This window comes from Micromys minutus (assembly GCF_963924665.1).
Source record: "Micromys minutus genome assembly, chromosome: 22".
Classification (NCBI taxonomy): Eukaryota; Metazoa; Chordata; class Mammalia; order Rodentia; family Muridae; genus Micromys; species Micromys minutus.
In genome coordinates, this window is record NC_137957.1 from 42,772,935 (window position 1) to 42,785,166 (window position 12,232).

General features: G+C 45.2%; 1 protein-coding gene across 2 annotated transcripts in view; it reads left to right on the forward strand.

Annotated features, from left to right (window-relative positions):
* The window catches only part of CHPT1 (choline phosphotransferase 1), a 27,559-nt gene continuing 15,327 nt past the window's right edge, over positions 1-12,232 (forward strand). For both annotated transcript variants that reach the window (XR_013975501.1, XM_080935882.1), the window contains exons 1-2: positions 1-375; positions 11,654-11,801. Coding sequence is in view for 1 of the 2 variants with exons in the window: in XM_080935882.1 (XP_080792008.1) it covers positions 103-375; positions 11,654-11,801 (421 nt within the window). In the remaining variant the exon portion in view is untranslated. The remainder of the gene's footprint in view (positions 376-11,653; positions 11,802-12,232) is intronic.

Genomic DNA, 12,232 nt, shown 5'->3' on the forward strand with positions numbered 1-12,232 from the left:
GCGGAGCTGGCCCGGCCGCAGTGCCCTCGCTCGGCTCTCTCCGCCCCGCCCCCCGCGCGGGCCGCGGGCTGCGCTGGGTCGCGGCGGGCCCCGCAGGCGGCCATGGCGGCGGGCGCCGGGGCCAGGCCGGCGCCGCGATGGGTGAAGGCGCTAGGGGAGCCGCTCAGCGCCGCGCAGCTGAGGCGGCTGGAGGAACACCGCTACAGCGCGGTGGGCGAGTCGCTGTTCGAGCCGCCGCTGCAGCTATACTGGACCTGGCTGCTCCAATGGATCCCGCTCTGGATGGCCCCCAACACCATCACCCTCATCGGCCTCGCCGTCAACCTGGTCACCACACTAGTGCTCATCTTCTACTGCCCCACGGTCACGGAGGAGGTAGGGCTGGCCGCCCGCCGGTACTGTTCCCCGGGGCCCTTGGGCCGGCCTCCTTCGGAGCCGGCCCCACTCTAGGCGTCAGTGGAGCGGGGAGACCCCGTGTAGCGAAGCATCCTCGAGGTCTAGCAGGGAGGTGCGGACGCGACCAGCCCGCTGTCCGGTGGTGGTGGTGTTTATTTTCAGCCTCCCCGGGGGCTCCTAGAGACCGCCTCGCCATTACTCCAATCCTGTGACCATTCTGAGCTTCCCTGGAGGGGGCTGTCAAGGTCACTGCCCCTGCCCTGTGTCTGCCCACTTCATCCCTGGGGCCACGGGACCACCGGCCCGTTTTTCCGCACACTGGGGATTAAACACCCACATCCCCCATACTGGCGTGGATGGGTTGGGTGAGGCCAAGATGCCCTTTAGCACTTTACAATTTTCTTGTTTCTCAAAGGTGGTGCCTAGTGATCCTGAAATTACTAGCAGCTCTGATCAAAGATAAGTTGTTTTCTGGACGGCAACTTTCTCGTTGCTTCATTGACTTTTTCGCGAAAAACAAAAAAAAACAAAAAAAAAAAAAAAACAAGCAGGATGTAGGTGATGGTCCTTTACAGTCATCTAGACTTACAGATTATAAAAGCCAACACGTTTTGTTGGTTGTTATTATATATGACCTATAAGAATATTAAGTGACTTGGCTCTGTACAGTGGTGGTCGGAAGTGGTTCCCCGGGCTGGGTACAGAGGGCATAAAATCAAGGGAGAGAGCTTTGACACACTATGTAAGATAGCATTACTCTGCAGATCCCGTGACATTACTTTCTGTACGCTCCCTCCAGAATTACGTGTAAATATAGATCGGGCACAAATGTGAGCGTCGAGGTTGGATAACAGCAACTCAGTAGCAATAGTCCATGCATCGAAGAAAAAACTTCTTTTTTAAGAGCTTAGTGGAGCCCGCCGTTTAGAGCTCTGGCCTGCTGATGGCTGTCTGTCACTTGTTTCCGTGTGACCTGAAAGCACGAAGCTATTTGGGATTTTTCTGGTTTCCGAACCCCCAGAGGCGCACTGTATCAGGATGGAAGGATTGGCAGGCCTGCTAGTGAAGGACTTGGCTCCCCATCAGCCTCCACCATGGCAGACTTACCCGATCTGTTTTCCCGTGTTGAAAATAGAAATGTCTGCCGGGCCAATTTTACAAGGCAGCCTCCAGGAGCGAATGATCCGTGCAGATAATGGTAGGGCCCTGCACTTCACTCAACAAAATAAAACTCTCTCTCAACCCATGAAAAACACACAGTTGATAAACAGTGCTGGGAAGCATGCACAATAAAATTTAGCTTTGATTTGGGCTTAGATTTGGCTAACGGTCTTTGGGTGTTTCTGGCAACGTCCAATTAAGCTGTTAACGCTGATGTTATCAGCAGAATGGATAAGCGAGGCCTAGGGCCTGGGGCGGAAGGGGACCTGTGGATGAGATAAATTTGTGATTACCTTATTTTCTTAGACTCATTTTTAAAAGAGGATATGATAGGCCCTAGCAAGCACTTAAGACATGTGTAAAGCCAGAATGGCCCAGGTAAAAGGGCTGAGGGGTAAATGGTAGATAACCTATGACAATGTGTAAAGTCTCTGTCACTGGATCTTGCATTTGCTTCTAAGTGGCCTAAGTGAGAAGAGGAACAACATTGTAGAATCCACATTGTTTTGTTTTAATAAGATGTAGCTTCTAATGTGTTCTGAGAATAGTTTCTGGTCATTTTGCTTTAATAGATGGCTTAGCTTGATAAAATTTAGGGCCAAGTTGATCCAGCTGTGAAGGATACATGCTTTGGGTTGAGTTTGTGGTGTGTGTGAAAACACTGGTGTTTTCTAGGATGCAAGTATGTATGTGAAGGGCGCTCACATTTGTTCTAGGTTTTACTCGTATCAACCTGAGGAGGTTGGTTGGCCTTCCTGCCGCCCGCCGTCTTGGAATTTCTTCTTGCCAGCCTGAAGTAACAGTGGCATATTTTCATAAGAGGAAACCGAAGTCCGCAGAGGTTAAGTGAGGTTAACCCAGCTTGGTGGTTTTGGAATTTCATGGAGACTGAACCAGGGCCTTCAATGGGACAGCCAAGAAAGCTCTGCCTCGGAGCTTAGGTTAGCTCCAGCAGGTTTTACATGTAATTTTTAATTTTGGAATAGGGCACACTTGGTTGATCAGGCTGCACTAGAACTCAGAAGCTACGCACTTACTTCTAGAACGTGATTGGGAGCAAAGGGAAAGGGGTCAGAAAGTTCTTTGCAGACCATCCTTTCTGCTTAGGGAGCTTCCTAAGGTGCAGTTTGCTATGGCAGGGATTCTTCCTCTCATCCTTTCCTCCTTCACTTACCAATTACCTACCTGCCTTTCAGTGTCCAGTTCTAGCTCTGTCTCCCCTAACACTACCACCCCATGAACTCTTTTCTTCTAAGTCAAATCAACCACTCAGTCTCCGGGACTCCCACAATCCTGAGTGTGTGGTAACTAACAGCCACGGGCTGTTTACTGTCTCTCAGGCACTGTTCAGAGCTGTTCTGTTAACTCAGTCTCCTGGTCTGATGACGAAGATAGTTACTATCCCCATTTCATAGATTAAGGAAGGCAAGAGTTCTCTTCCAGGATTATAGAGCTTCTAAATTGGGGACTAAGATTCCGAACCAGACAGCTGTGTTTCTGCTGCTGTGGCTCTCCAGTAGAAAGTCTCCGTTTCTTTTTGTTATGTGTAATCCTACTGGGCAGGACAGCCCTACCAGGTTTCAACTGCTCACCCAGTGTCTTGCATCGTGTTTGCTAATTGGGTGCCTGAGCGAAACAGCACAGTGTAATCTTGAGATGGCTTCCTCAGCTCCCATCCAGTTCAGGATTCTTGGAGTATATATTGGCCTGTTTGGTCTGAGCATCCGCACATGTTAGTAGTTGGGTAGAACTCCTCCTCCCACCCCACACACACCTCGATGAAGCCTTTTCAAATATGATCCTTGGGATCCAGTCCCTGGCTCCTCTTGCTGAAGTAGAATTATAAGTTCTTAGGACATAACACGGTCCCAGAGCCTATTGAATGCACTTATTTCAAGTGTATGTCTGATAACTTGGTGATTCAAAGCTAGTTCTAGCTTCAGGCTTCTAGGGTTACCAGAATCAAATATCCTTGTTCCTAGCCACCGAGGTACCAGTGTTTAGGAGAATAAACAAGCATTGGTAGTAAGGAATCAGGTTTATGGGAAAGGCATCCCTGAAGGAGCTGAGTTAGTTCCTTGGAAATCTATTTTCCTTCCTAGGGGAGTCTCCATGGAGTGAAGGGGGTAGTGAAGCCAGGGTGAGCAGTGTGGGCTAGCCAGGGTGTGTGCGCTCCACAGCATTGCCAACAAACTTGCACCTCCTCTTTCCAGTAGTTACCAAGGAAGAGGGGTGCAAAAGTCATCTGAGTTCTGGAAGTTAATAACAGATAGGGCTTCTTGTTATCCAAAGGTTTATGGAGGTGCAGAAGAGCAAAAGGGAATATGGGGAGCCCCAGCTCAGTAGCGTTCTCTACTACAAAATACTTTCTGACCTTTTTTTTTTTAATGGCTAATATCAATTGTGGCATAATACCCTTTTACCTATTTGCGTTGATATTTTCTCCCCTCCTTAATCTGTGTGTTTACATTCACATTAGTGATTCTTTCAAGGGCACTATACACATTCATATTTTTTTAACTAGGTTTAATTCTTTGGGATCTGTATTTCCTTTTCATCACCTCTTATTTATTTATTTGTTTGTTTATTATTATTATTATTATTATTATTATTATTATTATTATTATTATTATTATTATTTTAACCAGCTCAATACTTTGTCAAGCACTGCTACTTAAGACAGGAATCTTGTAATGGAGGCACTTCTCTTACTAAAAGAAACCGTAATTCCCATCTGACAGAAGGTGAAAAAAGTTCAACAAGTAGGGAAGAAACTGGGGTGAAGTGAACTATGGCCCAGGATTTAATGTTGCTCTCTGGCACCTGGGAGCAGAGGTCTCCAGCCATCCTGCAGCTGAGGTGCCCCCTGCCTCCTAACACTTTCCAGATGTGTCCAGAAGAGGCCTTTTCAGGGGTCAGTTTTCTTTTGTGATTTGTTTCCGTTGGATGGTGACTTCACTCTAGTTCATTTCTAAGGAATATGCCGTTCCTCTCATAGAAGCCTACACTGAGTATTGACAGCGTGTGACATTGTGATATATAGGAAGGATTATACATTCTGCTCTTGCTTCATTAGGCCAGGGCATAATCGCTGACCCCTCTCATTTTATTGAATTAAAGAACAGAACATTTATTGGGCATCTGTCTAATGCATTTGATATACTAATAGTAGATTTGGGGTGGGAGTTGCCTTCTTCTTTTCCTCAGCTCCTCTTAGCATTTCAACAAGAACCCCAGAATTCCCAAAGATGGGGAAAGTAATCCAGGACTCTTCAAAACAAAGAGAGAAAGAAAGGCTACCTTCCAAAGGACTTCTCAGATCTGCAAACCCTTGGTCCTGGAGCGCCTGGCTGAGCACCTTCATGGTGTAAGAGTGTCTTTGCCCCTGCTCCTAGCTGCCATATTTCATATAAATGGGCGTGTTCAACTCAGTGCTGGTGTGTAAACTGAGCTGAGGCCAGGAGTCCAGAGGGAAACCAGCGAACCCCTGGGGCTGTTCTATTTGGCCAAGGATGTCCTCCTTCCTGACCATTCACCTGCCCTGGAGGAAAATTGCCTTTGGGAACAAGGAAGTGCCCTGCTTGTCACAGGCTCCCAATAAACAGTGTGTGAGAGAGTTTTCCTGATTTCTGTGTGTATGCATTCGAGTGCACAGAAGTCGATCTCCAGTAGTAATTTTCCTAACGCCCCCCCCCCCACATCTTGTTCTTTTGAGACACGATCTCTTACTAGGTTTGAGGGCTCAGTTAGACTAAGCTGGCTGGTCAGTAAACCCTAAGGGTTTCCTGTCTCTGCCTCCCCAGCACAGGGATTATAAACAACTCACCTGTCTTTTTATGTGAGAACCTTGGCCAACTGATTCCCACCGAGCTGTCTCCCCAGCCCACAGCAGAGTGCTTTCACACCTCCCAGGCACATAGAGAAGCTACAGAAGCGAGGCATTTAGTCATCTCTAATAGGTCTGTTTTCCTGAGCTTGGATAGCAGTCTACTGGAGAAGCTACAAGTTCTGTTAAAAAAAAAAAAAAAAATCAGAGACTCAGACTGGAGGGATGCCTCAGTGGTTAAGAGCACTGGCTGCTCTTCCAAAGGCCCTGAGTTCAATTTCCAGCAACCACATGGTGGCTCACAGCCATCTGTAATGGGATCCGATGTCCTCTTCTGGTGTGTCTGAAGACAGTGACAGTGTACTCATACATAAAATAAATAAATAAATCATAAAAAAAAAAACAGAGACTGGGGCTGGAGTGATGGCTCAGCAGTTAAGCTCACCGACTGCTCTTCCAGAACTCAGAGACTCACCCGACAGGGAGTCAAGCCGCCTCCAGCAGCATCACATCCTTCACACACACACACAGCCTGTCTCTTGTTTCCCTTCTCATGCAGATGCTGTCTGAGGTGTGGAAACTATTAGACTCTCATAGCTCACGTAGGGTGACTCTGTGACTCCCCTTGGCATGTGCCAGTTCACCCAGGGCCATTTAAAGCAAAGAGATCTTTTTTTAAATATAAAAATCCGGAAAATAGAGAACGACAGTTCTAGTGTTTCCTAAATTTCCATTTCAGAAGACCCTTGGGGTATTGCCTGTTCTAGCGTGGTTGGTTAATCTAACTGGTCAACAGGATTTCGGATCTTCGGGGTCTTTGGAGTGTGTCTGAGAATATTTCCAGAGGGGTTATGTGAAGAGCGGAGACTCTTGAATGTGGGGAAGCAGTGTTTCATGGGCAACTGGATAGAAAAGGGAATCACAGTGAACACCAGCATTCGTTGCTCCGTTCCTGGCTGTGTGGCTGGTGTGGCCAGAGTTCTCATAACCCCTTACAGTGCCTGCCCACCCGGTGGAGTATCTCACCACCCAAACCAAAATAAACCCTTCTCCTCTGAATCTGTGTCATACATTCTGCTACAACAAGAAAGTTAACAACTATGGAAGACCAGCACCAAGGAGAGGAGCCATTATCTTAGTGAACTTGATCATGGTTCAAAGGCTTTAGAACTGGAGAAGACCCAGAATGGTGTAGTGTATTGGGCTGTTCTGGCGGGGGTTGGTAAGACCATGAGAAACACAGTATAGGCTTGGATCATGAGGTTTCAGAGGGGGAAAAGGATTTAGGACCTGACTGCCAGTGATCTAAACTCTAAGAGTTCTCTCAGCTCACGATTAACTTTACCAAAGACAATTGACACATACTCTCCCTCTTATCTCTCGGTGTCTAACTTCCCTCCACACGCCCTGACTTCTGATAAGGGGATGTGTTGTAATGTAGAGTTAGCTTTATGATAAGGGTGTCTGTTTAGGAAAGAACACTGCCTCTGTGGGCTCCTGGAGTCTTATTTCTCTGTACTTTAGTCTCTGGCAGGACTTACAGCGTGGAAGCATGCGGGGCCTCCTGTTTGAGGATGCACTGGTGTCCTCTGAACCTGCTTGGGAACATGCACACCAGTGACAGCAATAATCCAGTTACCCTACAACCCAGGGCCCTCGTTCTTAGGAAGTCCCTTGTTCCCCAGTTCCTCTTTGTCTTCTTGTTTCTCCATCAGTAGGGCTCAGTGTTGCCTCTGTGGACGGCCTTATAGGCACCGACCACCTCCCTTCTCATAGCCCTTTCTGTGATTTAGTGAGAGGTGGTGGTAAGCCCTCACTAAGTCAAGTCGCCATTTTCTTCCTGGCTGACGTTCCACAGAGGACTCCATTCCTTCCGTCCAAGCCTGTGTATGTGACACTCTTGGTTTTTCCCCCTTTGCTGGTTTCTGCTTTGTGCGCACCATGTATGTGAGTTAAAGTGCCTGCCTCACACATGGAAAAGGTTCAAGTGCTTACAGTTCAACAGTCTGGTCTTCTCTCCAGTGCTTTTCCAGAACGTACATGGCACATGCAGCTACTGCTTAACACTCATTGCTCAGTGCGGCTGAAAGCCAAGGGAAGTCTAAGTTTTTTTGGTTTTCTGATGAAACAGTTTTCTTCGGGATTCTTAAAGTACTAATATCTGGGTATCTGTGAGGTTTCTCTCTCTACGAAACTCAGATAACAAACAGCTGATTTACTACCCTCTGGCTTTCTCTGTAAGAAAAGGTTTTCTTTTCTCTCGTTTTCGCCTAGATACATTGAATATTAAAATACCTTTTGGTCTGCACTGGCTGATTATTATGTCTCTTTTCGAGCTCCTTCTAATAAATAAAATAAAATGAAAAATAAACTGATTTTTTTTAAATTAAAAAAACTATTACAGGCTGGAGAGATGGCTCAGTGGTTAAGAACACTGACTGCGCTTCCAGAGGTCCTGAGTTCAATTCCCAGCAACCACATGGTGGCTCGCAACCATCTGTAATGAGATCTGATGCCCTCTTCTGGTGTGTCTGAAGATAGCAACAGTGTACTCATATACATAAAATAAATAAATCTTTAAAAAATATATTACAAATGGGAAGAGTAGCAGTAGAAATCTCAAATTCTCATGTTAAAAGCACCACTTGTCTTTTCGAGATTATCATTTCTCATTACAATAATGCAGTTTTGCCCGTCAAGTTATCATTAAGAACATCTGATATGTGCTCTTAAAGGTCTAAAGAAAGGTTTGAAGTAGAAAGCCTTTGCCATTTGTTTCCATTCATTTAAATTACACATTTTAAATGCCCATTGACTGGCTGGAGGGGTGGCTCAGTGAGGGAGAGCGTGCATTTCACTTCCAGAGGACTCAGGTTCGATTCCCAGCACCCAAGTCAGGGACTACAGCTCCAGGAGACTAGACACCTCTGGCTTTCACGGACATCCAAACACATGTGACATACACGCCAACAGACACACATGCAGGTAACTGAAAATGAAAAGAACTAAGATGCCAGTTGGCTATTTATTCAAAGAAACAGCTGGACGATTGACTAAATTCCATCCTCATTAACTAGAGGATTCTAGACCTGTGCTTGTTTACCTCACTGCTGCCAAGTCAGAGTATTCTTACAGATTCTCAGGCCCCTGTTAGTTTCTTAAATGTCTGTATTTGAGATGCCAACAGTCCTATAAACACGAACCATACTGCAACTGGAAAGCAAAACCTATGTAGAAGGTGTGTTTTAGCATGGAGTATCGTGACCGGTGTGGTGTGTCCTTTGATTTCTTTCTAGGTGAAGCATAGGTGGAGAATGTAGGGAGAAAGCTTAGGACATCCAAGGCGAGCCTGTGAGTACCCTGGCCAGTCAGGAATGGAGAGAGGCCCAGTCTTAAAAGCAACCCTTAAAAATGGAAAAGCAGGATAATCAGCTGCGTGATCACTGGTGTCAGGAGTCTACTAGTAACAAATTATGATTTTTATATAGTTTATCCAAAGCAACGTTCTGTTTACTAGTAGGAAGATTGAGGAGTAGATTTGGGTTGACTTGGCTATTTGTAGAATCACCATAAACCATGCACAGGTTGATATTTAAAATGTATATTTGCTGCAAGAAATAGGCAAACAATGATAGCAGCTAACGTTATCGGGCTTTTACTGGTGGCCAGGTTCTGTAGAAAGAGTGATAACAGTTTTCTTATCAGATAGAGCCTTTGTTGATCCCGCTTTACGGGCGAGGTAATCCTGCAGCTTATCTTGATATAACCGGATTCTTTTAGGGCTATACACCTATTAGTCCTAGCACCTGGAAGGCAGAGGCAGGATGGTCACTGTGACTTCAGAGTTAGCCTGGATACACAGTGAGACCTTGTCTCAAAACCAGAACATCAGAGGATAAATGACTTGTCTAAGCAAGGTCACATGGTCATTATGTAGCAGAGCCAAGAAACCAAATGCACATCCACCTTTAAGATCCTAGTTCTTTAACAATTGTGCTTTTTCCTTCTTCTACGTGTACAGTTCTAGGCTGGCTGCCTGGGACTTGAGTTTAAAATGTTCCCCCAACGACTCCAGAAAGCTTGGTAGCAAGTAGTAGGCCTTTGAGAGATCTCAGTTCATAAAGCATTAACCCATTGGTGAATCATTTTTGAGGGGAGGGTTGCAAAGTGAGTCTAATTGGAAGGAGTAGCCAATGGGTATGTCCTTGAACACCTCCTTCTTATATGCCTTCTACTGGATAAGAGGTCGACTGTTTTGGTCTGCCTTGAGCTTCCTACTAGCGCGCTCCCCCACCCCTACTCCCAGATAAGAAACAATGTGACCAAGCAACTATGGACCAAAACCTTACAGAAACCCTGCTGTACATTTATTTATCTGAAAATTGATGAGCAACGGGTCTCTTCCTCTTGTGTGTGTGTGTGTGTGTGTGTGTGTGTGTGTGTGTGTTATAGAATGTATGGAATGTATCTTTTTCTTTATGGCTTTTAAAATGATATTCATGGTCTTATTGTTCCTCCTCCTCTTCTTCCAAAATAATAATAATAATGATAATAATAATAGTAATAGTGGAATATGAGCTTGTACATGCGTATGCATGGTATGTGTGGGGGAATGAAATAGAATCTTGCAGTATCACCTAGGCTAGTCTAGAGCTTGCTGTGAACCTTGAACTCATGATCCTCCTATATTAGTATCTCAAGTGTTGAGTGTTGCTTTGGTTGGTTTTAAAACTATTTATTCTGTGTGGACTTTGTGGAGCTTCTCATATTATGTAGGTTTATAAGTTTCATATTTCAGTCATTGTTTCCCAACATTTTTTATGACCTGCCTATCCCTACTCTCTCAGAAGCACATCCACGTAAGTGCTTTTCTGTTCCCTGGGGCAGTTCTGTGTCAAGTACTGGTACTTTTAGTCCCTGTGCAGTGTTTTGGATAGTTTCCATCTAGTCTATCTGCCAGTTCACGGATCTTTCCTTGCATAGTGTCTAATGTAAAATAACACACCAAGGTGTTTTACAGATCAGATTCTACACTTCTCACTTCTAGAGTTTCTCTTTATGTCTTTTCTTCCATTTTTTTCTTTTGTAAATTTTTTCTACCTTCTTAAAATTATGGAGCATATTTGCAACCACTTTCTTAATATCTGATCTGCTGTTCCTATTATTTCTTACATTCTTGAATGTCATTGTTCTAATTGATTTTACTCCTCTGTGTCCTCTTCTGCTGCTTGTGTGGCTAATTTTTGATTGGGTGCTAAGCCTTGTGTGTTTGTATTTTGAATTTTTCCCTATCAGATGTGCTCTGTGTTGGTTGCAGTAAAGTTGTGGGGAATTAATTAGATCCTCTAAGCCAGTGGTTCTCAGCCTTCCCGATGCTGCAACCTTTTAATACAGTTCCTCATGCTGTGGTGACCCCCAGCCAAAAACTTATGTTCCTTGGTACTCCATAACTGTCATTTTGCTACTGTTATGAATCATAATGTCAATGTCTGGTTTCTGAGAGTCCTAGTCGACCCCTGTGAAAGGGTCATTCAGCTCCTAAGGGGGTCATAACCGCAGGTTGGGAATTGCTGTTTTAAAGTCTGTCTTTTAGGTTTTATTAGAGATGTCTAGAAACTCCCTGGTCCAGGGCTAATTTTGATGGCTCCAGGGTAGTACCCTTCTAAGACCTGTTCTGTGTCCCCACACATCACAAGGTCTTTTTGCCTGATGGGAACATGACTTCTCCCCAGCTCTGTGTGTGATCTGAGAAGAGTTTGACCTTCACTTCCTGGGACTTCTTGCCCTTGTCTTGTCTTGTTCAGGCACAGGTCAGTTCTTAGCCAGAGACTGGGGAGTAGCCTTTTGGAGCCTGAGCTTCCCTCAGCACAGCTGCCTCCTGGCTTCTCTGCTGTATAGATTCTGGTTCCCTCCATTTTCTCAGCTCTGCCCTTCTCAATACAGACCATGGGCTTCATTTATGTCCCCACTCCTGTGCTGTGGCCTGGAAATGACAGCAGAGCAGCCACGGGGTTGCCTGCTTCCTTCTCTCAGATCTCAGGATGGGAGAATAAATCCAGTCTGCGATCTCTATCATGAGCAGACACAGACAGTTCTGCTGTTTGCCTTAAAGGTCTTATGGCAAACTTTTTGAAAAATATCATACAAGTGCGGGTTATAAAGTGAGGGAATATTAGAGAAGCCAGGGACTTGGCATCTAGTGCAGAGTCTGAAGCTACTCGGCACTTAGCATTATGTTTTTTCATTCTTGTCAGTCATATTTCTTTGTAGGCACCATATTGGACATACCTTTTATGTGCCCTGGGACTCTTTATCTACCAGTCACTGGATGCCATTGATGGGAAACAAGCCAGAAGGACAAATTCCTGCTCTCCTTTAGGGGAACTGTTTGATCATGGTTGTGACTCTCTTTCCACAGGTAAATCTATGAAGTTTTTGCTTTTCCTCCCTTTTTTTAATGACAGCATAAAAACCTTAGAAATCTGAGCTATTTGAGTTGTCAGTGTTTTGCAGAGATATATATTTGGGATCAGTTTTGCCTAGCATATTTTAAATGTGTGTTTGAAATTTTCTTTTGTGTTAAAATGATCTTGCAGGCCTTCCAGCTTGCTCCTGCATGCACTGCCTCCAACTCCCCTTGGGTCGGACAGCTAAAATCCTCCTCCTCAATATACAGGGGCAATAGCACAGTGTCAACCGAAGTAGTTATGGAGGGTGGAACTTTGTCCCTCTTCAATTCCTTAAGGTTAAAAAGACAACCTTTCTTGATGGACATCTAAGCAAAGAGCAGAAAGGCAGTTGCAGGGTCTCCTCCAAGTGGCTGCTACAGCCACAGAGTTACATGCTAAA